This window comes from Mastigoproctus giganteus, chromosome 2 (assembly GCF_048544385.1).
Source record: "Mastigoproctus giganteus isolate SK-2022 chromosome 2, ASM4854438v1, whole genome shotgun sequence".
NCBI classification, from domain to species: domain Eukaryota; kingdom Metazoa; phylum Arthropoda; class Arachnida; order Uropygi; family Thelyphonidae; genus Mastigoproctus; species Mastigoproctus giganteus.
In genome coordinates, this window is record NC_143576.1 from 237,947,416 (window position 1) to 237,971,380 (window position 23,965).

Genomic DNA, 23,965 nt, shown 5'->3' on the forward strand with positions numbered 1-23,965 from the left:
CTCTCAAAATGAGGAGATGGTTTGCAAAAAGTTCAGAAAACTATGGCAAAAGATTGTCGTTGACCCTCAGAATGATGACTGATGAGTTGGATATAAATAAGGAGAGGTAAAAATGCATTGAGCAGGGCAACATGGCCACCAAACGCAAAACTGTGTGACATACATACCTTTGGCACAGCCACCGGAGAAGGGAAGTTGGGGCATGCCCGGCTCTTAAGTTTCACGAATTCCATTCAGGAAAATCATCCATAATATATCAGTTTCTTGCGACAACTGACTAACTGTTTAAAAAGAAATCATTTTTATTTTAATAAATTTATTTTAATCAGTTAGTCTGGCATCACAAGAAACTTTGATGATATAATGCAACCCAATGCACAAGGCCTGTTTTCTAATCATCCATAATCTCCTTTCGTGCAGCCAATGTCATGAAACATCCACACTGATAACACTTTTACTCAGAATAAATCAAATCCACACTCACCCGTACACCATTCAATTACTGCTAATATCTGAAGCAAATTTGCATCCAATCAAACAAATTACACATTCACAGTAATCAACAAATAACACAAGCTTTTCTTTCCACTTTAAGGCAAATAATGCAGAAACAAATACGAGCCAAAAGCATGAGAAAAAAAAAAATCAAACAAACTTTTTTTTATCAAGTACAGGAACTCCGACTTATGTAATACTCAACTTATGGAAATTCTTGCTGGCCGGTGCAAACTTAAAATTGTGGAAATGTATTTTGCATCCCATAGGAATAAATGAATGTATCGTGAAAATACCATAATGTGAACCCAGTAACTTAGTGTTTTTTTTTTTAATTCGTTCCAAGTCCTTGGAAGTTGGAAATTTCGCTATTTTACTAAGCTATTTATCTCTCACTGAAATCTTCAATCATATAAAAATTAAGTTTTCAGAAACTTCTCTTCATTCCTATTTATATATTACATTGATGAAGGGAAAGCAACCAACGAAAAGTGCAAGTGGTGGAAGTGCCAGGAAACAAAACAAAGTTGATTTAGAAATGAAGATGATTAAGTACAAAACAGGACAAAGTTTGTCATCTATTGAAAGGAAATTAGGTCTCTGCTTCAACGGTAAATACTATTTTAAAGAAAAGCACACATATAAAAGAACATGTCAAAGGATCAATGCACTTAAAATAAACAGTGATCACAAAACAGCCTTCAGGTGCTATATCGAATATGGAACAGCTGTTAATAATATGGATGGAAAATTAGATTCCGAAGCAAGTGGCCCCTGAGTCTAATGACCATTCAAGCAAAAGCAACAAGTATTTATAAAAATATTAACGATATGTATGGCAAACCCCAACATAGGTTGGGGCAAGCAACGGGTGGTTTAATAGGATCAAGCATTGCGCTGATTTCCAGAACATTAAATAATGGGGTGAAATCTCTAGTGTTGATTCTGCAGAATCAGCAGAGAAACTGTTGGAAATTCTGCAGAGAAATTGTGATGTGTTGGAAAGATTATTGATGAAGGCAGATATTCAGCGCTGCAAATTTTTAACATTCACAAGACTGCTCTATATTGGAAAAAAATGCCAGATGGAACATACATTGCCAAAGAGGAAAAGACAATGCCAGGTTTCAAGGCTTCAAAAGATACGGCCAAGCTCTTGCTTGGGGCTAATGCAGCAGGAGATTAGATTAAAACCACTGCTTGTGAAATATACTGGAAATCCTCGTGCATTTAATGGCATCAATAAAGCCACACTACCCGTGCATTTCTGATCGATCAAGAGAGCATAGATAACAATATCTCTCTGTGAGGATTGATATAAACGCTGCTTCATTTCAGAGGTTGAAAAATATTGAAAAGACAACGATGTTCCTTTCAAGATTTTGTTTCTATTAGAAAATGCTCCTGGATATCCTACACACCTAGATGATTTAAATTCTAACGTGGGAGTCATTTCTACCAGCAAACAAGACTTCACTCATTCAACCTATGAATCAGGGTGTAGTTTCGAATTTAAAAGAATACAGGCTGGTCTCTATTAACGTGATTAATTCGTCCCACGACTTGCACTACTGTCTTTATTTTTATCTGTTATGTTTATTACAATATACATCTGCATCCATTGCTGCTGCTTTGCATGCTTTTGTCATATCCAGTTTATTTTTTATCCATCCGCTATTTCTCCTGGTTTTAACTCTTTGGCATTATAACTATATATATATATGGTATTGAAATGGTGTGGCATTTTGAAGAAATGCTATTTCCCATATATCAGCCAGTTACCTCTAATTATAATTAAGATAAATGTTAATATGTATGATATTTTTTTTGCAATTAACCCTGATGCCCACATATATAGTTTTAAAACATAGAACCATTTCCTGATAAATATAACTACAACGTTCAGAGCTGCCACTAGTACAGGTGGGAAATTACACTCCCAGATATCCTAAGTAAAAGCTTTGTAGTTTTTGATCATATACATTCACTTTCCTTCAACAATTGATTTCAACACTATGAACTATTTAGGGTCACCAAGGACAGGAGCTTCTAATTCTATCCTAATTACTCACCTAATTTCACCCCCTGTTAGCAAAACTTCTATACAATTGGCAGTGATCACATCAAATAAAATTTTGATAAAATGAATAAGTGAAAATATAAATAAACACACAAACAAACAAAATTAACATCTTACTATCTGCAACAATTACAATATTATGAAAATGCCATGGGCATGTTCTCAGCATGATGTTAGCAAAGTTGCTAATCTTTGTAAGTCTTAACTGCAAAAATGTAAAGTAAAGGTAATTTAACGAATAAAAAGTGGGCTGCTGCTTATTACTGTATTAGCAGATTTTCGAATCTTAGGGTCAGACAGAGCAGGAGAAGGAAGAGATGGGGGGGGGGAACATGCTGGATTAGCCACAAGAACTTCCAATATTTATAAATTGTTGCAAAATTTAATAACAGCTAAATAAAAATACCCCATAATCCTGAAACTTAATCAAAATCTTACAATTTACACCAGGATTGTCTCATTATAAATAAATGATTTCTACTCCTTCCTGCCATCAAATTCAAATTATGGCCATGCTACCAACTATGATATAGGTACTGGTAATAACAAGAATTCTTTTTAAATGCAAACCAAAAATTAATTTATTCCAAACCAGAGATACAGAATATCACCAACACTTTAAACTTGCAACTCGTGTCCTTCCTCAATACATGGCACAAACAAATAACTATTTATTGTACCTCTAATTTGAAAAAAAAATATATCTGTATGCTACAAGTCAAACATTTACAACTTATAACTACTAAATGTAATAATTGTATGTTAAATGTTACTAAATGAGTAAATTAGTCAAATTGTAAACATTCTGCAGCCTTCTTCATTTACCATGTGGCACATAATGCTTACCATTATCAGTAAGTCTGAACTTTACCATTATGCATTATTAAAATCTCAAAAGAAAGGAAAATATTTTCTAAGCATTAAATTATTTACCGCATTAAAAACTGAATTCCTCTTTTTTAGGGGTTAATAAAATGTGAAAATAAATAATTACCTCTTCTCCTTTACTGAGCCTATCAGCCAGGCTGTGTCTATTATGAAAAAGAAATTAAATTAGAACAGATTGTATTATTACATATATAGTAATATTTCATTCTTATTCTCACCTTTAAGAAAATCATCCTTAATTAACAAGTTTAATCATTTACTTTTTGAATTCAAAATTCTTGACTGCTAATTTCAGTCTGTATTAAAGAAATACAAAATCAAACCAAATAAAACTGAATAAAACTTACCCAAACATATACCAATCATAGGCAACAGTCAAGTATGTAATTTCCATTGCTGTTAGTGAAGGATGAATCTTCCCATCAGCCCAGAGAGAGAGGCGAAGCATTGATATATACAAAGGAGTTCGATCCCAGCCTGATATACAATGGATTAACATACCAGATGTACCTAAAATTACAGTCCAACATTAACATAGCTATTCTTTAAAAATACATTTTTGGAGGGGGGGGGAACAGTACAGATGTAAAAATTTATCTAAGGAGCTGTTACATCAATAATCAGACAATCAATCTTAAAAGTAATGATTAATTACTTACCTGACTATGAGAGTTCAATAATGTACATAGCATGCAGTGAAGCATGAATTTTAAACACAGTAAATGGATAGCAGAAGTTCTACAAATGTTAGTTTTATTTTCCTAACTTGTACATAGTACTGTCTTAATTTATAGTTAATTATTACTGTATTTTAAAAATACAGTTCTGAAAAAAAAAAAAATTTAGATTTACAAGAAGATTCTGAAGCCAAAAAAGAGTTGGAAAGCACTGCTCAGGTCAGAAGCATAACCCTGAATTTATATCATCAATGGTTTAGTTTAGTGATTCATTTTTATTTTGTCTTTGCCATAAGGTTCATCACAGGCACAGCCAGAGGTAGTGTTAAAAGTATTGGAAAGCTGGTGGGTTGTGACAGATTCTTTCCTGCCCTATTTAGCAGCTTTCTTGATCCCACTGTTTTAACTTCCTTCTAAAGCAGAGCTCCATATACCTTCCTTTACCCACTGTTGGATGCCCACAGCATCCAATCTATTGGGCACACAAATAGCAATCTTCCATGCTGACCATTAAGCTTCTAACAATCCAACAATTAAACCCCCTCTCAGAGTCCATTAGCTATAGATAAAACAAAAAGGCATTAAATGATCTTAATTTCACCTTCATATTCCTATATCAAAGCAGTAGACACTATACTGAATGATCCACTACACCAATCAGCTCAATATGCTAATCATTTAAGTCCATATGTGCAATTATTGCATACAAATTTTCAATTAAATCCACCCATTATTTCTATGTGGGACAATTTCAATAACAAGCAGTGTGTGTGTGTGTGTGTGTGTGTATACACACACCGATTAATGCTGGGGTTACGTTTTGCCACCTCAGGGTCATTAGCTGAAGCGGTGTAAATTGAGGAATATTTATAGTGTAATTAAATGAGATAGGTTCCTTCACTACAAAAATTGAACCATAAGAGTTAATATAAGTGTTTTTATGTTTAATATAAAAACACTTATATTAACTCTTATGGTTCAATTTAAGTGTTTTTATATTAAACATAAAAACACTTATATTAACGTATATACCATTAAAAAAAAAACTCCTCGAGGAGGGTTCCAAGTTGGATGAATAGTGAAGTTGCCACATTACTTGAGCAGAAAAAGGTGGCATGGAAAGGTTACAGAGCAATAAAAAGTACTGAAGCCTATAACAGCTACAAGGTGATGTGTAATAGAGCCACAGAAAAGGTTCGACAGGCAAAGGCAGTTTATGAGAAATCACTAGCAAACAGAGCAAAGAGGGTGGATAAAGAATTCTTCACATATATAAATGCCAAGAAGAGCAGGACAAACCAGATCGGACCTATACATAAGGGAAAGGGGATAGTATTAAATACACTAGCTGCTGTTGCAGATGAACTCAGTTATTTTGCATCGATATTTACAAATGAAAAACCTTTTGTGGCAATGGGAAATTGTGGGAGCGAAGTTAAAAAATATGTAATTAATGATATTGAAATTTCGCAAGATTATTTAATGAAAAAAAAACTTTCGAGTCTAGAGGACAGTAAGGCTCCTGGAGTTTATGGAATACACCCTATAATCTTAAGGGAGGCAGCAAGCGAGTGCATTGAACCATTGAGGCTAATTATGTGAGCTTCACTAGACTCTGGGGAGATTCCCTTGGATTGGAAAAGTGCAAATGTATCTCCCATACATAAGGGTGGCTCTAAAAGTGAAGTTGGAAATTATCGATCTGTCAGTCTGACTTCAATAGTAGGGAAAATCATGGAGGCAATGATCAAGGGTGGAATTCAGGATCATTTGGATCGAATTGAAATTCTCAAGGATACTCAGCATGGTTTTTTAAAGGGAAAATCATGTTTAACAAATCTGGTTCGCTATTCCGAAAGGGTGGCTCACAAGCTGGATTTAGGGAATAATTTCGACATGATTTCAGCAAAACTTTTGACTCAGTCCCACATGAGTGGTTGCTTTATAAGCTGGAACAGGTTGGAATCACTGTGAAAATCCTTAGATGGATAGAAGGATGGCTTCAGGGTAGGAGGCAGAGGGTTGTGATAAATGGCTATTTCTCAGATTGGGTTGATGTAAGAAGTGGGGTTCCTCAAGGATCAGTATTAGGACCACTGTTGTTTTTAATTTTCATAAACGACATTGATGAAGGGATAGAGGGCGTGATGTCTAAATTTGCAGATGATGTTAAAATTGGTAGAGTAGTTAATGATCACTGTCAAGCTGAGCTTCTTCAGAGAGACCTAGATAGACTTCAGGAATGGTCAGAAAAATGGCAGCTATGCTTTAATCCAACAAAGTGTAAGGTATTACACCTGGGAAACAGTAATCCTAAAATAACTTATTCACTTCGTGGAGTTCAACTAAACCCAGTACTGGAGGAAAGGGACTTGGATGTTACGATACAATCAGATATGAAATTCTCTGAGCATTGTAAACAGGTTGCAAGGAAGGCCCATGGTGTCCTATCTATGATCTATTGAACTTTTGCAAGTAGAGATAGGGATGTGATAATCCCATTATATAAGGCTTATGTTAGACCACACTTGGAATACTGTTCAAGTATGGAGACTGCACCTAAAGAAAGACATCGAGCTTCTTGAAAGGGTGCAAAGACGGGTAACTCACCTGGTGAGATCAGCAAAAGGGTGTCCTTATGAAGAAAGACTTCGAATGTGTGGGTTGCAGAGTTTGGAAACTAGACACCTTAGAGGAGATTTGAATGAGGTGTTTAAGGCTCTGAGAGGCATCAGTAAAATTAATGAGGACGAAATTTAAGATTATAAATGCTAGAAACTAGGGGACATAAATTCAAGTTACGGGGGGGGGAAAATGTTTAGATTGAACTGCAGGAAGTTTTATTTTAGCCAGCGAGTTATAAATTACTGGAATAAGTTGCCTTCATGGGTGGTAGAGGCTGACAGTTTGGGGAAATTCAGAGGTCATCTGGATAGTACTTTCGGGTAAGGGAAGCACATAGGATGATAGGTTTAATTTCCTTTTTTTTTTAATTAATTATCATTATTTATTATCATTGTTTTATTCGGATTTTTTTTTTGGCTGGTGCAGCATAAGCCATAGGCTTTCTTGCACCATGCAGCCATTACTAATATTTGTGGTTATTTTATAATTATGAGATATAAATAATATTTCTAGATAAAATAAAAGTAATAAAATAAAAATTTAAACTTAGTACTTCATTCCCATAGAGCCATATTTGGAGTATATAGTAACGCCACTGTCTGCCCCCATTGATGTTCTTTGACATGCCGTAATGGGGTAGCGTTAATGGAGGGTCGACCAGTTCTACAGGTTCTTTGGCCTTAGAAAATAACTGCAGCAATGACCTCTGTTAAGTCATTCTCTTTCTCTCTTCTAACATAATGTAGTAGGGCTTCAATAGGTTAGGAACAGCTCTTTGGATGGAAGAGCTGCATTCCCAGTCTGGGTCATTATCACGCAGTTTCACAGCCTATTCGTATTTGTGTCAAAGCTGATTGTAGTGCCTTTGTGGCGAGGGTTCTAATTGGCAATCTCCTGCTCTTCCTCCTCAGAATCCTGTTTAGCCAGTTGCACAGCGAGCTCCTCTAAGTTATCCTTCGAAAGAGGCTCACCATGGCTTTGCAGAAACTCACTAACATCAATGTCAACCTTGTCAAGGCCAACATCTGCAGCCATCTTCAACCACTGCTGAAACTGGCTCAAACTCAAAAAAGTAAGACTGCATCAGACCACAATTTCTTCCAAATGCCATTCGTGCACGATTGCAACACTTCTTTCCAGGCTGCAGCAAAATGTTACTTAAGGATGCTGTAGAGCCTCTAGTAGTTCCCTCAATGCACACATTGTATTTTACCACCTACCATCAAGCATATACTCTTAGATTGTAAGCACTATTCCTATTTCCAAAAAAAAATAATTTCCTTTCACTGTCACGACTGAAAGGGCTTCTATCACTTGCCCGTATTTATTGGAAACAATGCAAATTTAAATGAACTATTTACCTTTCTTAAGCAGATACGAATATATGATTTTCTATGATGACAAACTGGACTGAAAATTTATATAAAAACATGTCATAGAAACAGGCACATTTTGGCCCTACTTGCCCTTGTGCCCAAAAATACCAATAGTTCCTCACAGTCACCGAATTAGATGCCTGCACTGCCTCGACAATCCCTTTGAATGTTGTACACAAATAGTATGCCTTGAAGGTCACAATAACACCCTGATCCATTGGCTGCAACAGTAAGGTGATGTTGGGTGGCAAATAAACAAACTTTGCATTCAGAATGTTGTTAGGGATATCTTCAAGGTTGGCTAGATGTCCTGGAGCATTGTAGAGTACTAAAACAATGTTTTTGGGCAAGTTGTTTGCTGCACAAAATTGGGTCACCTCTGGACAAAGTATGACTTGTACCATTCACTAAAAAAAGGTCTGGGTCACCCACACCTTATTAGAGCATTAGAATACCAAACAGGAAGGAGAGTCTTCACAATGCCCTTCATAACCCGTGGATTGTCTGAATGGTACACCAATATCAGCTTTAACTTAGAAGTGCCTGATGTGTTACTACCCAGAAGTAATGTAAGCCTATCTTTTCCAGCCTTATAACCAGGGGCAGACCTATCTTCACAGGATATGTACATTCTACCAGGCATCTTCCAGTAGTCCCGTTTCATCAACATTAAAGACCAAGTCTATGGGGTAGCAGCCTTCATCCATTAACTTTTGGAATATTCTCCATATTCCAAAAGTTAATTGATGAAAGCTGCATATTACTCAGTGCCTGACCAGTAATTTTTACACTGCAATTCTGGTCCAGTTTTTGAACCAAGAAAATCAGCCCCTGCTAGCTGAAAATGATTCAGTCCCTCCAAATTCCTCATTAATTTCATTAAGAAAGCTCTTAGCCTTGTCAATAACCACTGCCTGTGTTACAGGAATGTTATTTTGGTTCATATCATCTATCCACAGCACTAATAACTTCTTCATGGTCTTACTTCTTTAATAAGTTGTTCTAGAAATGCTTGCATTAATAATTCCTGTATGTTACTGCTTGATCTTCCCAGCATTATTCATAATAGTCGTAACAGTGGGTGATAAATTTAAAGGTCTTGCCCACCTCTAAACGCACTAGCCAGATTCCATACGACGAATAATGTCCATTTTCACTTCAATCGTTAGAGATTTGAGGCTTTCTTTAACATGCAGGCAAAGATTCACAACTATGCTAAGAAGACATGGTTGCACAATTTATTTAAAATAATATTGCACTAACGAACACAGGAAATTATAAAAATTTTAGGCACAGCTCACAACACATGCACTCTGACAGACGAGGAGAAAGCAACTGACCTCTACACTAGCACCATTTAGGTACCTACTTCCTGTGCTGCGTTTAAGCTTGGACCTTCATTCTTTTTATATTTGGGTTTGTTTTTTTTCCATTATTATTTTAAAAGGGCATTAATGTGAAACAGTGTAAAAAGAAGCGTCGTAAAGTGGGGCCTACATGCATGTGTGCGTGCATATGGGAAAACATGTTCATATGCCCAATTTAAAAATTTTAGATGCTTTAAACAATTATGTAGAATTGTAAATTTACATACACACATATTCCTTCTACACACAAATATTAATTTTGTTCTTTATCTGCTCTGTCTATACATTTTTCTTTAGCTCCTCTCTCATGTCAACTGTAAAATACATGCCTGCTTTATACATCCTCCCCTATACCAATTACTTTACTTATATCTAAACTATGTTCTACTCTAAATCTTCCTTATTTCCTTTAATTCGCTTTATTAATCTTGCCTGGCTATTACATGCACTTGCGTTAGAAACAGAGGAACACTATATTGCTTTTTTTGTGTAATTCTGGTGGTTGACATATACATATATATAAAAATTGGGATATATGTAAAAGTTTTTTGCCAGATCAGATTAATGCCATCAATAGTAGACTGTACATTACATCAGTCTGTAATCTAGTTATTATAATAAGAGTATAATATGTACTATAGAAATGCTGAATATGTATATAAACATAACAGCATACAGCTGGCTGTAAGGCCAAAGTAACTTAAACATTTAAGATAGCCTATGTAGGTCTACAAGGCCATACCCTGGAAATAAACATTTAATTGGTAATAATATATAAATATATAATATAATGATGATTATGTAGTTAATTACTGATGTAAAAATACATTGAAAGGGACTTTTTCAAGGGCTAACCCTTTCAATATATCCCACCAATAATTAACAGAGGTATCCGTTTCTGATTGCTATCTGCCTGGTTTAACTGAGTCCAATTCTTAAACTTAATTTTGTTATTTAGTAGCAAATGGGCAAGATAACATTTAGCCCGACAGATACCTTCAAAACGAATATATAGAAAAAAGAAGGCCAACTATAATTTGATTTCTGTTGTGGTAGTATTTATATTTATGCAAAAGAAAGCTATAGCTGACATAAGGAGAAAGGAAGTAGGGATAAGTATGGTAATAGTACCTCAATTACCTTCGAATTGCTCTAATAGATCTTGAGGTATGAAAAATTAGGGTTAGATAATGAAAAGTAAAGAAAACAGCTTTATATAATTGTACTTAGGATATAAACTGGGAGCATAACTGCCCGACCCTTTAGTAAGGGATCCTGGTATGTCTATAAGAGGACACCATATGGTGTTTAACAGATAAAGATAATGCTGAAATATAGAATAATATGGAATAATAGAGGAATGGCTAATTCCTAATACCCAATTACTAGCTGATTTTATAATAAGTTACAGACAATCTTTGCGGATCATTTAATTTATGTTGTTGTTATTTGAGGAGCATTAGCAACTAAGACCATATTGCTCCGGGGATATGCAGTGGTCATTCCCTGACCTTTCTGCATCCTCTGTATTTGGCAGTCACGGGCTCGAACCCCGGTCTAATCAAGAAGTGTGTGCTACGCACCGATGCTCCTGCCCACCGAGGCGTCTATTTAAATTTATCCCATAACTACTAAATAGCATATGTTCTATGCTGAACAGATAATTAATAAAGAATAGTTAATTTAGAATAACCAATTTTATCAATAAGTAGATAGGAAACAACTGCTTACCACATTGAACTGTTCTAAGAGAAAGAATGAAAGTGTTGAGCACATGTTACTTTATACCAAAAAATTAGTGACAACAGCACCCTTGCAGTTCTGAAGTCTAAAGGAGCAACTAATTAAATTAAATAAATATTAACCAAAAAACAGCAGCACCCTCTGAATTTTTTGGAAAAAAAAAACTTGTTGAACTAACAAATGATCTGAAATTATTGTTGAATTGTTTAGAGAAAAATCCAATGAAAATGAATAGATGGCTCTCAATTGGAATAAAAAAAACTTCAAATATTTTACAATATAGCAATAAAAATACCATTTAAAAGATGAAATTAAATACCATTTAAAATATGAAATTAATTTCTACCTTAGGAACAAATATAGGTACAACTTTTTCAATGAGCGTAAGCTATATGTTACATGCTCAAAAGGCAGTGCCTACTATATACATTTGTACAAGTCCTCGAAATGACTAATGTGGAAAGGAATATTCTTAAATGAAATAGAAAAACAAATTGGAGGCATATATTAAAATTAAGTTACTTATGTTATTTATATAGAAAATAACTTTTGCTATAATGTAATTTGGGTTTATATTGTTGTGCCATTTGTTTATAGCAATCGAAACGGCTTTATGTAGGTTTACAGCTATAAAATTATCTGGAAATCTGTTTTCAATCAGCTTAGACCTAAATTCTATAAGGGTTTCTATAATATTATTGTCATTACTGCATATTTTAATCAGTCTAATGCTTTGAGAAACTATTATATTTTTGTGTATTCATTTTGCAATTTTAGAATGCCAATGTGTGTGTAAGGTTTATTGATTTAAATCTGAATTCTTTGTGTTTATCATATACTTTAATATATAATGTTTTATCTATATAGATTTCCATATCTAGATATGTGGCTTTTTGTGTACTATACTTATTCATGCACTATCTCTAAATCTGGAGGATAGTGGTTAACTGCATCTGTAAGAAAGTTAGGTTTATTTATCACTATTAAATCATAGATATATCTGTAAAGTATTAAGTTTTTATTAAAGTTAGTTCAAAATGATGCAGATAGAGGTTAGCAACTAGATATGAACTACAAGCTTCCATAGCTATACCTGTATGTTGTTTGTATATACTATTTCCATTAAAAATAGTAACTGTTGAATATACACAAGTTAATTAAGTCATCCCAGTATTTCTGTTGGCATGGTAATATATTTTTATATTCTTTATAATAATTATTAAACACTGTTTTTAAGCTGTTGTGTGAAATACTAGTAAATATTCTTAAAGTCTAAAGTACTTATGTTCCATTGTATTGGCGTTATTATTTAAATATTCTAATATTGGACTTATTAAGAATTATTCTAGACATACCTATTTTGCTTAATATAATATTTAGTAGCACTTCTAGTTTTTGAAGTGGAAGCTTGGCATAACTATTCCTACAAGAAATAATAAATCTGAATCCTATGGGAGATTTGTGGAATTTTGATATACAATGTACGTAAGGAAATTTAGTGTTTGGGTTTATTAATTTTAACTTTTTGTGGATGGCCTGTAGTTTCTTTATAATAGTATTATGGTTATTAGTTACTATTCTGTAAGTAGTGCTATTATTTAGTTCTTTTAACAATGTTGAAGTATAGAATATTTTGCATATAAAGCTTAGTTGTTGGCTGCTTTGTCTATTGTTATTATGAACTTAGTTTGTATCTTCTTTAATTGCTGTTTAATTTTGGCCATATCAAAAATCTTAGTGGGTTGTTTTTTTATGTATAAAGTCTGTTTTTCTATAGCTTGGTATGTAAGAGATAGCCACATGTAGAAGGCAACGGTGTGTCATGCTTATATGACAGTTTTAAGTAAAAATGCACTAAATCTATGTGTATTTGTTTATTTATCATATTTAATCTACTTTTTGTAGTAGGCCTAAATTTATATCCATAACAAGTTGCATAATTCTGTGTAAGAAATAATACTCAAATCCCTGGTAATAATGTGTTTATGGTATTTGTCCACATATGATTGATACTGAGGCAGGTGGAAAAAACATTCTGCCTCAATATCACTCTTCTCTAGGTTACAAGCCATTTGTTTGTCATTGCATGGCAGCCTAGGTACAACCAGGCTGCCATGCACAGAAACTGAACTTGGCCTGTTACAACATAAGATTGCTCATTGCTGAAGACAGGATATTAGAGCTGGAAAAGGAATTAGAAAATGTGAATTGGAATATCATCGGTTTGGCTGAAATAAGAAGAAATGAATCACTTATAAGTTTATCAAGTGGAAATCTGCTGTACACCAATGGAAACAGAGAAAGGAGTGAAGGTGGAGTTGGGTTTCTGGTCCATAAAGATTTAAAAAACAACATTTTGGAATTCAAAAGTACATCACCCAGGGTGTCAAGACTAATAATCACGATTTCTAAGAGGTACAAGCTAAAGGTTATAATGATTTATGCGCCAACATCGAGCCATGATGAAGAGGTTGAAGAAATGTACACCGAAATTGAGTCTTCTAGATGAGCATAAAACCCACCCCACTATTATTATGGGGGACTTCAATGCTAAGGTTGGAAAAAGACAAAACAGTGCAGAAGGGAAACTATAGGAAATTTTGGAATTGGTGAAAGAAATGAAAGACTTGTGGAATTTGCAGAATCTCAAGGATTGTCAGTAATGAACCCTTTTTTTCAAGAAAAGGGTGAACAGAAAGTGGACATGGAAGAGTCCAAATGGATTAACAACTAATGAAATCTACTTCATCCTCACTAACAGAAGATATATCATGAATGATGTTAGCATCCTGCATAAGGTAAACATTGGAAGTGATCATAGAATGGTAAGATGTACACTTTATGTAGGAAAGGAAAAAACCTGGCTCGAGAAAATACAAAGGTCTTTGAGATAACAGAAGAGGAGAAAAAGCAGTATGTACTGGAACTTAACAAGTAAGAGCTTCTGCAGACTGCTTAGGACCAAGATATCAACGAAAAATATTACAACTTTCTGAAAGTGATAAAAGCCCAAGAAAGCTATAGGGAAAAAGAAATCCAAAGAAGAAAAAAAATTAGTCAAACACTTATGATGAACCGAAGGAGACAAATGAAGAGCAAGATAAATACTGACAAGGAGAAACTTGAGTATACTGAGTTATGCAAAGCCATTAAAAAGTGACTCGGGGGACATAAAATTTAACACAAGAAAAGTAGAACAAGCATTAAGGGAAAACAAAGGATTTAAATCAGCAGCCATAAACAGTAATACAGAAAGACAAATGATACCGAAACTGAGGAATAGTGATAGTTTACTTATAAATAGCAGAGAAGGCATAATTCAAATAGGAGAAGACTACTATAGAGAATTATACAAGGAACGAGGAAATGATGCCAGCAGTGGGGAAGATGGATAGCAAATTAGCAACACATACAGCATATCCGATATGCTTCCTGATGAGGTAGAACATGCACTGAAGAAAATGAAGAATCAGAAAGCCCCGGGGGATGATGAAGTTACTGTAGAGTTGTTAAAATTGGGAGGAAGAGATAACACAAAAACTGGCAAAGCTCTTCACAAAGCACATTAGAAAAGGTGTGATGCCTAAGCAGTAGAATAATGCAATCATAGTTTTGCTGCATAAGAAAGGAGATAAATCAGAAATTGGAAATTATAGACCAATTAGGATTTCAGTAGCCCAGTGGTCAGGAGCTGGAGTGCAGTAGCACATGCTCCTTGAGTAGACCGGGGTTCAAGCCTGACTGCTAAATACGGTCGATCTGCCAACCTGCACTGGACCAGCGTGGCAGATTATGGTCTATTTCCCTCAATGTGAATTGTTGAGGAGGGTTCCATCCTGCAGTGGGTTGATAATGGCTGCAGTTTTTTTTTTTTTTTTAGCTTGTTATCCTACATCTACAAGTTGTTCACAAGGGTCATTACTAACAGATTAGAAAGAATACTTGATGAGAATCAACTGAAAGAGCAAGCTTTAGGATAGGATTCTCAACTATGGATCGCCTTCAGGTAATATCACAGCTAATGGAGAAAGCAAATGAATATAAAACACCATTATGCCTGGCATTTGTGGATTATGAAAAGGCATTTGACTCCATACAGCATAACGCAATGTTTCGGGCACTGGAAAGACAAGGCATAGATACCCCATATATTAAGATTTTGAAGAAAATATGAGAACACTACCTCCTTTATTGAATTTATTGTTGAGCCCATAAGGATAAAGTGATTTATATCTTAATATGTTCATATTTTCTATTTCCAATCTTATGAAATTAATAATTTCTATTGCTAATATAGTAATAGATATTATTGAAGCTGTGAACCTGAAAATGCTGCAGTTCAATATATTTTTTGTTAACAAAATTTTTTATATGGGATCTATGTACATTTATTCTAATATGTAATTCCCCACTAGTTTGACCTATATATTTTGCTTCACATTCATTATAATTAATAAGGTATACTACCCCACTAGCATGGCAGAATACTGGAGAACCTACTTTTTCTGTGTAATGTTTAGAGTTCATAGCTGGGCAAGTTAGACAAAGTTGATTATTGGAAGTATTAAATTTTAAGTAATTATTATGCTTACCATATGTTGCATGCTCTGTGGTATTGGATGGTACTCTAATTTCTGAATCTGGATCAATTGTTATATCTGTATTTGGTCTATTCTCAATATTATAGTCTTCCTGAGGACCTAGAGCATTGAATGCTAAATGGCTAGTTGGGCTAGTTATCGGACCACCCTGGGGCCCAGCGGATACCGCGGTACAATTTATCCTACGTAACCGACGTAGGATCTTATTATTTGTGGTGTAATAGCTCATTATGTTAGTTAATTATCATAATATAATCTACCAAGGTGTATCAGCGATGTAGTCCAACTAAGGCTAAATATATGTATAAGTTACTTAATAATAGTCTGGTGATGACCAACTACTTTAAGGGTAATATTATATAAGAAAAGTATTAGATGAAATAGGAGATTGTAGGTAGAATCTATTAAACACCATATGGTGTCCTCTTATAGACATACCAGGATCCCTTACTAAAGGGTTGGGCAGTTATGCTTCCGGTTTATATCCTAAGTACAATTATATAAATTGCTGTTTTCTTTACTTTTCACTATCTAACCCTAATTCGTTTTGAAGGTATCTGTCAGGCTAAATGTTATCTTGCCTGTTTGCTACTAAATAACAAAAATCAAGTTTAAGAATTGGATTCTGTTAAACAGGCAGATAGCAATCAGAAACAGATTGCTCTGTTAATTATTGGTGGGATATATTGAAAGGGTTAGCCCTTGAAAAAGGGCTTTCAATGTATTTTTACATCAATAATTAACTACATAATCATCATTGTATTATACATTATTACCAATTACATGTTTATTTCCAGGGTATGGCTTTGTATCTTTATAAGTTACTTTGGCCTTATGGCCTACTATAAGCTGTATACTGTTATGTTTATATACATATTCAGCATCTCTATAGTAGAGTTAAAATAGATCAGTCATTGTTTACTGTAGTAGATACAATGCTAGTATTTTTCCAAAATTTTCTTTTGGTACAAATTCCAGCATTTTTCTATCATTATCTTCCATGGAAATAATTGTTTATTTATTCAAGTTGGTATTAAAGTAACCAATAATAAGGTGCTGCTATCTTTCTTGGCCTTATCTTACAGTATTTTCTTATATTTACAAAATTTCTAATACTTATTTAGGTTTTCAGTTTCTAATCTAATATTTTCTGCATTATTCAAACATCTCATGAAGTTCAATTAATAATTTCATTTTCATTATTTCATTTTCCCAAAATTCAGTTAAATATTTAATTGTTCACATAATAACCAAAAGTTAGAGGGTCCTGTTGTCTTTCTTTAGCACATATAAGGGCAGAAACTTGGAATATAAAAGCCTTTTAGCTTTGAAGAATGTATAGTTTATTTTCTATTTATTTAATTTCTGATTTTACAGAAAACTAGTTTTGATTAACTAACTGAACTGCTATTTAAGTAAATGAGGATTTATTCTTATAATTTCCCATTCTAATATATCAGGTATTTTCTATTGTACTTGATTTTATATCTTATTCAAAAGACTTCTAATATATCAGATAATTTTCTAATCATTATTGGATTTATGATACATTAGGTATTCTAAAATTTCTTCTAATTACAAATATCACTACATACTATAATACCAGGATCCTTACTAGAAGGTCGGGCAGTTACGCTCCTGGTAAATCCCAAGTATCTATATAAAAATGCTGTTTCTATGCTTTTGCTTTCTAACTCTAATTTTTTATACCTCAAAATCTATTAGAGCAATTTGAGGGAGATTGAGTCTTTACTATACTTAATCCTCTTCATATTCTCCTTAATTTTAGGCATAAGCCTTGCTTTTCACTACATAAATAAATAGTTGATACTCATATATATATATTATTTTATCTTTCTATTGTGGTTTATTGTGTTTATTTTCTTAATTACGGGTGTTTTCTACTCATAGGTATTATGGTTAATACATTACTGGTCTTTAAGCTAGCCTAAACTCTGTTATCTTAAATGCCCAGGGCCTATTCATTTTTTATTTTTCAACTTGTTACGTATTGCTAAAGAAATTGTCATGTTAATTATAGATGAATTACTGTAGCAATACTACTTTATGACAAAATGATAAAATATTAAACATTTTTATACATTTATTGTATTACATCTTTATACATATTTGTATTACATCACATGGTCGTCAATCCCCTACTAGGGGATTGACGACCATCACATGGTCCCCAATCGTCACAACGACCATGTGATGGTCGTCAATCCCCTAGTAGGGGATTGACGACCATGTGATGTAATACAAATATGTATAAAGATGTAATACAATAAATGTATTACAATGTTTAATATTTTATCATAAAGTAGTATTGCTACAGTTTTTCATCTATAATTAATATGACAATTTCTTTAGCAATACGTAACAAGTTGAAAAATAAAAAATGAATAGGCCCTGGGCATTTAAGATAACCGAGTTTAGGCTAGCTTAAAGACCAGTAATGTATTAACCATAATACCTATGAGTAGAAAACACCCGTAATTAAGAAAATAAACACAATAAACCACAATAGAAAGATAAAATAATAATATGTACTCTGTTCGTACCCGGGCATTGCTAAAACAGCTACCGGGACAACAGAAAAATCTAGAAATAATTTAAGGAAAACCACTATAAAAGTATATTAAAAGTAAAATACAACATAAATTATCATATTACTAAAGAATAATATATATATATATATATATATATATATATATATATATATATTTTACTCACTTCTATTATTAATTTTCACTGCTATCTATAGGGCTAGCGGTTATTCTGCCAGTTTTCTGCTAAATTTAAGGTACATTAAAGTAATTAAGCCAATTTGATTATATATTCACAGTAAAATTTTTCAGTATATTTGAACACAGAAAAACTGACAAATGGCAAACAGAAACAGATAGCCTCAGCTAATTATTGATGGAATATACTGAGTGGAGCTAGCCCTAGTTAACATTCCATTCAATGGAACCATATATCTATATTATCATTTTAATATTTCATTTTATTATGTGTTTATTTATAGGCTATAAAGTTCAACTTAGGTTAACTAAACTTGGCACTTTGAACTAATGAGTATAGTTTTCATCCCTAGTACTTTTGCTAAATTCTCCAATTTATCTAGTTGGTATTATAATTAACTAAAAAAAAAATATATATATATATATATATTATTTTTTTTTTTTTTTTTAAATTATGCTTTTTACTTTTTCACAATCTGTACTTCCTCCTTTTACTTGTCTCATCTTTCCTTTTGTCTTCCCCCATCTCTTTTTTTCTTTTCTTTTTAAATTTCATTAACACACTAACATTAAGTTTTTTTTTTTTATAAAAAAAATTCTGCTGAACTTATGTTCAACAGAAATACTAAAAGAACATCTTTAAAAATGTAATTCTTCATTAAAAAAAAGAGGGATTACTCAGATGTTGCTCAAGGCATGGGTAATATATTTAAAAAATTAAATACTTAACCTACACAAGAACTAAATATTTAATTTCCAGTTGGAAATAATACAGATGAAAATCAGATACTCTGTGGTAATGTTCCTGCCACTTCTGTGACTGCAGTCTTTGCTATTTGATCATTAGAAGAAACAGAATGGAAAAACTGAGTTGTAATCTTATGTCAAGGACCATGGATGTCAAACACCTCTGGACATTAAGTAGGCTGCTGGATTTATTATAAATATAGCAAGAAAATAGGTTGTGCTTGATTTGGGAGGTTCAACTATATACTCAAGCATAGCACAGCAGAACAATAACACATTATGCCTGTCTCTCAATATGAGAAGAGAAATGAACAATCTTTTTATACAGAAAATACTAAATTTATTTCAATAATCTGAGTAAGTAAACTTACCTTCAACAAGATATTTCAGAAGCAACTTCATGTAGTTTTTCGTTAGCTTGACTAGATCCCATGACTAAAAAAAAAAAAAAAATTACATTCTAAAGAAACACCAATAAAAAAAATTGATATTGATGGCAAATTATAATACAGTGGTGGGCAAAACTTAGGACCAACACTATTTCTAAAGGTTACAACCACAAAATCTTTACTTAAGGTACACTTTACTGATGAAAGTTGATTCAGTCTCAGCAGCAATTCTGGACATCAGCTAATCTGGCAAGAGGTTGGCACACCATCACCACTCAAACATCAATGAAAGGGATTGATATGGTGGTAGAGGTGTTCTCGTCTGGGGAGGCATTATCTTGGATGGACATACACAACTCCAGCTACTGGAAGGTGGTACTGTAACTGGTGAACGTTCCTGTATCGAAGTAATCCTTCCCATGTGCATCTGTTCCGAGGTACCATTGGCCCAGAGTTCGTGTTTATGGATAACACCACATCCCACCACACTGCAGCTGTTGCTATGCTTATGGAAAGCGAGGACATTGTTCATATGGATTGGCCTGCCCATTCCTCCCGGATCTAAATCCCATCAAACATATCTGGGACGCCCTGGGGAGATGCCTAGCGGCACGTCCACACCCACCAGAAAATGTTCACCAGCTGAAGATGGCACTGACAGAAGAATGGACAATGTTACTGAAAGTACTTATCAACAACATTTTTCTAGGTATGGACAGGTGGTGCAAAGCCTGCATTGACATTAGGGGCGGCCATATCTCCTACTGAGGACCACCTCTTCCCTTGGTTCCATCTTTGGCAGTGATGCATCTGTATTATAGCAGCCAGTGCTATGTTGCCATTTTTGAATAAAGTCCCTCTATACTGTTTTGTTCCATTGTGTCGGTGTTGTTTCCTTTATTTCTGTACCTGTCGGTTCCTTTGGTATGGTTTTTCCATATCCAGGCCACTCATATGAGAAGCTATAGGTGAAAACTTGACTAGTATTTAAATTTTGCACACCAAGGTATCTAAAATAGATGGCCATTAATATGAAAGTTTTTTTTTTTTTTATTGCATGCTAACAAAATATTTTTCATTGCCACCTCCCCCCATTCTGGAATTTAACTTGACAATAGTGGAGGGCCCTAATAAGTCACGCCAAAATTGTCACCTTTTGTAAGACAATCTTGTCTCAGCAGAATTTGTAAGACAAGAATTTTTACGACTTAATATACATAGCTTTTGTATTCAATTCTGTGCAAATATATCGCATCTTGAAACTTTTACTATAGCATGTAGTAAGGTTCAGTGATTTAATTGTGGTTAATAGGTACATTGAAAGTTTGAATCACATAGGTTAGCATTAATAGACAATTTTATTATCTATTAACACCAAATCATAAGCCATTACGTTATAATTAACAACTTTAAAAGCATAATGGTATAGTGTAAGGCATATAGCGTAAACTTGATATCATAATATATATATAATGTACACTCAATATCATATCTGATAATAGAGAGCCATTAAGTGCTTGATAATTCCTATATTCTATTATATTATGAAAACAGGGATTACCTTTATTTTAGATATAGGAAGCTTCTTTTCCAGCCAACTCACCTAGTCCAACACACTAATAATTCTCTGGGAAGGGGATATCAATTTTACATAAAAAAAATTGTGGGACATCTTCCCCACTGTCAGAATCTTAGTGTTCAGACCCCTCGGTCTCAACAATGAGTGCTCAAGACTTCTGTCTTCAAATGCCATACCTCTGGCAGCAAGGAAACCATTACGTGGATTGACAAAATTAAATTTTGAAGGTCTAAAAGCTTAATAAATAAATATGGACCGATTATTCTCTTCAGTCCTATAGCTTGACATTAGAATTAAAATTTAGGGGTCTAAAAAGCTTAATGGATATGGGGGGGGGGGATTATTCTCTACATTCCTTAAGTCAGACTAGAACTTTTCGGGGTGTCACGTTCACAGGAATAGAGCAACTCAATTAATCCAAAACTTTTGCCTTATATTGCAGTGTTTGTTCTTCACGCATGCGTATAAGTGACCAATTGTCGGACAATAGGAATGGTCTACGGATATTGATAGAATTTTCATGTAGTTTCATCTCTAAGGTTTCTGCAATAAGTAATTTGAGGTAGTTGTGTTAAATATTTATAATTTTTGTTTCATTAAAGCCGAATGAATGTCATTCATTTATTGCGTGGATTGAAAGTTTCGATGCATTCGAACGACCCGCTCACACTGAAGTTTTGTGTTGTTTTGCTCAAAGCTGTGCCACTCCCATGGTAAATCCTACATAAACAGCATTGCAATTTTTGCATGGTATGCTGTGATTGGAATGTGGTGTTTGAACCGATATGAAAATCATAGCAAAACCCATGAACAAATTATACACATTCTTCAGAAATTGACCTTCAAACACCACATTCCAAAGGGAGGTGTCCCAGTGTGCAACTCTGCATTTTGATGGGAGTTTATAAGAGCTCTAAGAACAAGATGGCAGCACTCAACGGAATTAAATTGAGGGCCCCATCAAGCTCTCAGCTGCCCACCTCAAGGCCAGAGCTTGCACATCAGACATCACACAGTAGCAACCCCCAAGGCAAAATGCACCAGTTCAACAGGAGGTAGCTATTGTCAGTGACAGTCATGGAAACAAGAAATATACTGTGCAAAAGGGACAGGTGTATAAGACCAGGGTATGTCTACCAGGGACAAAAGTTGATGACATTGTAGAGCAGATATCTTTTAAGGGTACAAAGGGTGGTGTTGTACCCATTGGCACCAAAAGACATTAAGAGTAGGAGAAATGAGGACTTAATAACTACAGGGCAATGTTGAGAAAATTTGCAAGTTAGGGTTAAAATTGAAAGTGTATGCAATTCTGCCCAGACACAATAGGATGGAGCCTTCTCAACCAATTCAGCCCTGGAGAGATTGTGCATGGCTCATGTAGCAGAATTCTTTCACAACATGGTGTTTGTTAACGGGAGAGACTGCATCCACAGGGAGAGAATATACTTAAAAGAGAAAGGGTGCAAGAATATTCATTGATGCTATCAAGGTAGTTAGATTGTTTGGAAAACTGCTAGCATGGAAGGATACACAGCCTAATAGGCTAACAACAGCCATAACATGGAAAGTATTGGGGATTTGAAGGCCTGCTGTGCATCATAGTGGAACAAGGAAATACACGAGCTAGGCTAGGGTAACTAAGAATAAGAACATGTATACTTTCATATACCACAATGGTGAAGCACAGTAAATTTTTTGAAGTGCTGGTGAATTCATCAAATGCAAACATTGTGGGGAAATCAGACTTTTTTTTTTAATGAGAAACCCAAGCACAGGAGGAATTAAAATCTATACTACTTAGTACCATGCATATGTTGAAGGTCGAAAAGAAGAAAGATGCTTGTTGACATCAGACATGAATTTCTGTATATTGTAATTTTTTTAGGAAATACCATATTTCTTCAATTCTAAGATGCACCTTAATTTCAGAAAAAAAAAAAGCTTTGATTCTAAGGGAATCAAAAAATAAAAACACTAAAATAAGTCTAACAAATACTTTTATTATAATAGAATTCAATTTACTAACAACAATAGTACTGGTATTTATCAGTAGGTATGTTATTCATCACTTCCTTCTGAATCTTCTGAGTTGTCGATATCTGCATCTGAATCAATATCAGAGTCTACTTCACATTCAGGGTCAAATTCTTCTGAACTGTCGTTATCTTCATTATTCCATAATAATTCCATTCTGAGCCATCAAGATCGTTGGTGATGCAGCATTTTTTAAATGAGTGCTTTATATTCTTTCTGGGATCAGCTTCCAAGCTGTTGATACCCATTCTGCCAATTTTGATGCCAACACTTTCTTAATTTTTCCAGAAGGTATCAGCGGAAGGTTGTCAGTCAACAGCCAGGATTCATATTCCTTTCTCAAGTAATCCTTAAATGGTTTGTTGACTGAAAATGTCAAGTGGCTGCAGTTGGATAGTCATGCCACCACGTTTTTGCACGATTTTATTTTTGACACATTCGGACAAATGCCCACAAAATGCATCAAGTACTAGCATGCTAGGTGGGTTACAAAGACTTCCAGGACGTCTATTCAACACAACGCTTAGCCAGTCTTCTATAAACTCTGCCGACATCCATTTTTTTTGTGCACACAAAAACATCTTTGGAGGAAATTTCATTCTTCAGTATCGTTT

General features: G+C 34.2%; 1 protein-coding gene across 1 annotated transcript in view; it reads right to left on the reverse strand.

Moving 5' to 3' along the window:
* EDTP (Egg-derived tyrosine phosphatase) overlaps window positions 1-23,965 on the reverse strand; it is a 198,408-nt gene that overhangs the window by 46,823 nt on the left and 127,620 nt on the right. The window contains exons 11-13 of the mRNA XM_090390242.1: window positions 19,718-19,781; window positions 3,811-3,973; window positions 3,570-3,606 (exon numbers count right to left, since the gene is read on the reverse strand). Coding sequence (XP_090246368.1) covers window positions 3,570-3,606; window positions 3,811-3,973; window positions 19,718-19,781 — 264 coding nt within the window. The remainder of the gene's footprint in view (window positions 1-3,569; window positions 3,607-3,810; window positions 3,974-19,717; window positions 19,782-23,965) is intronic.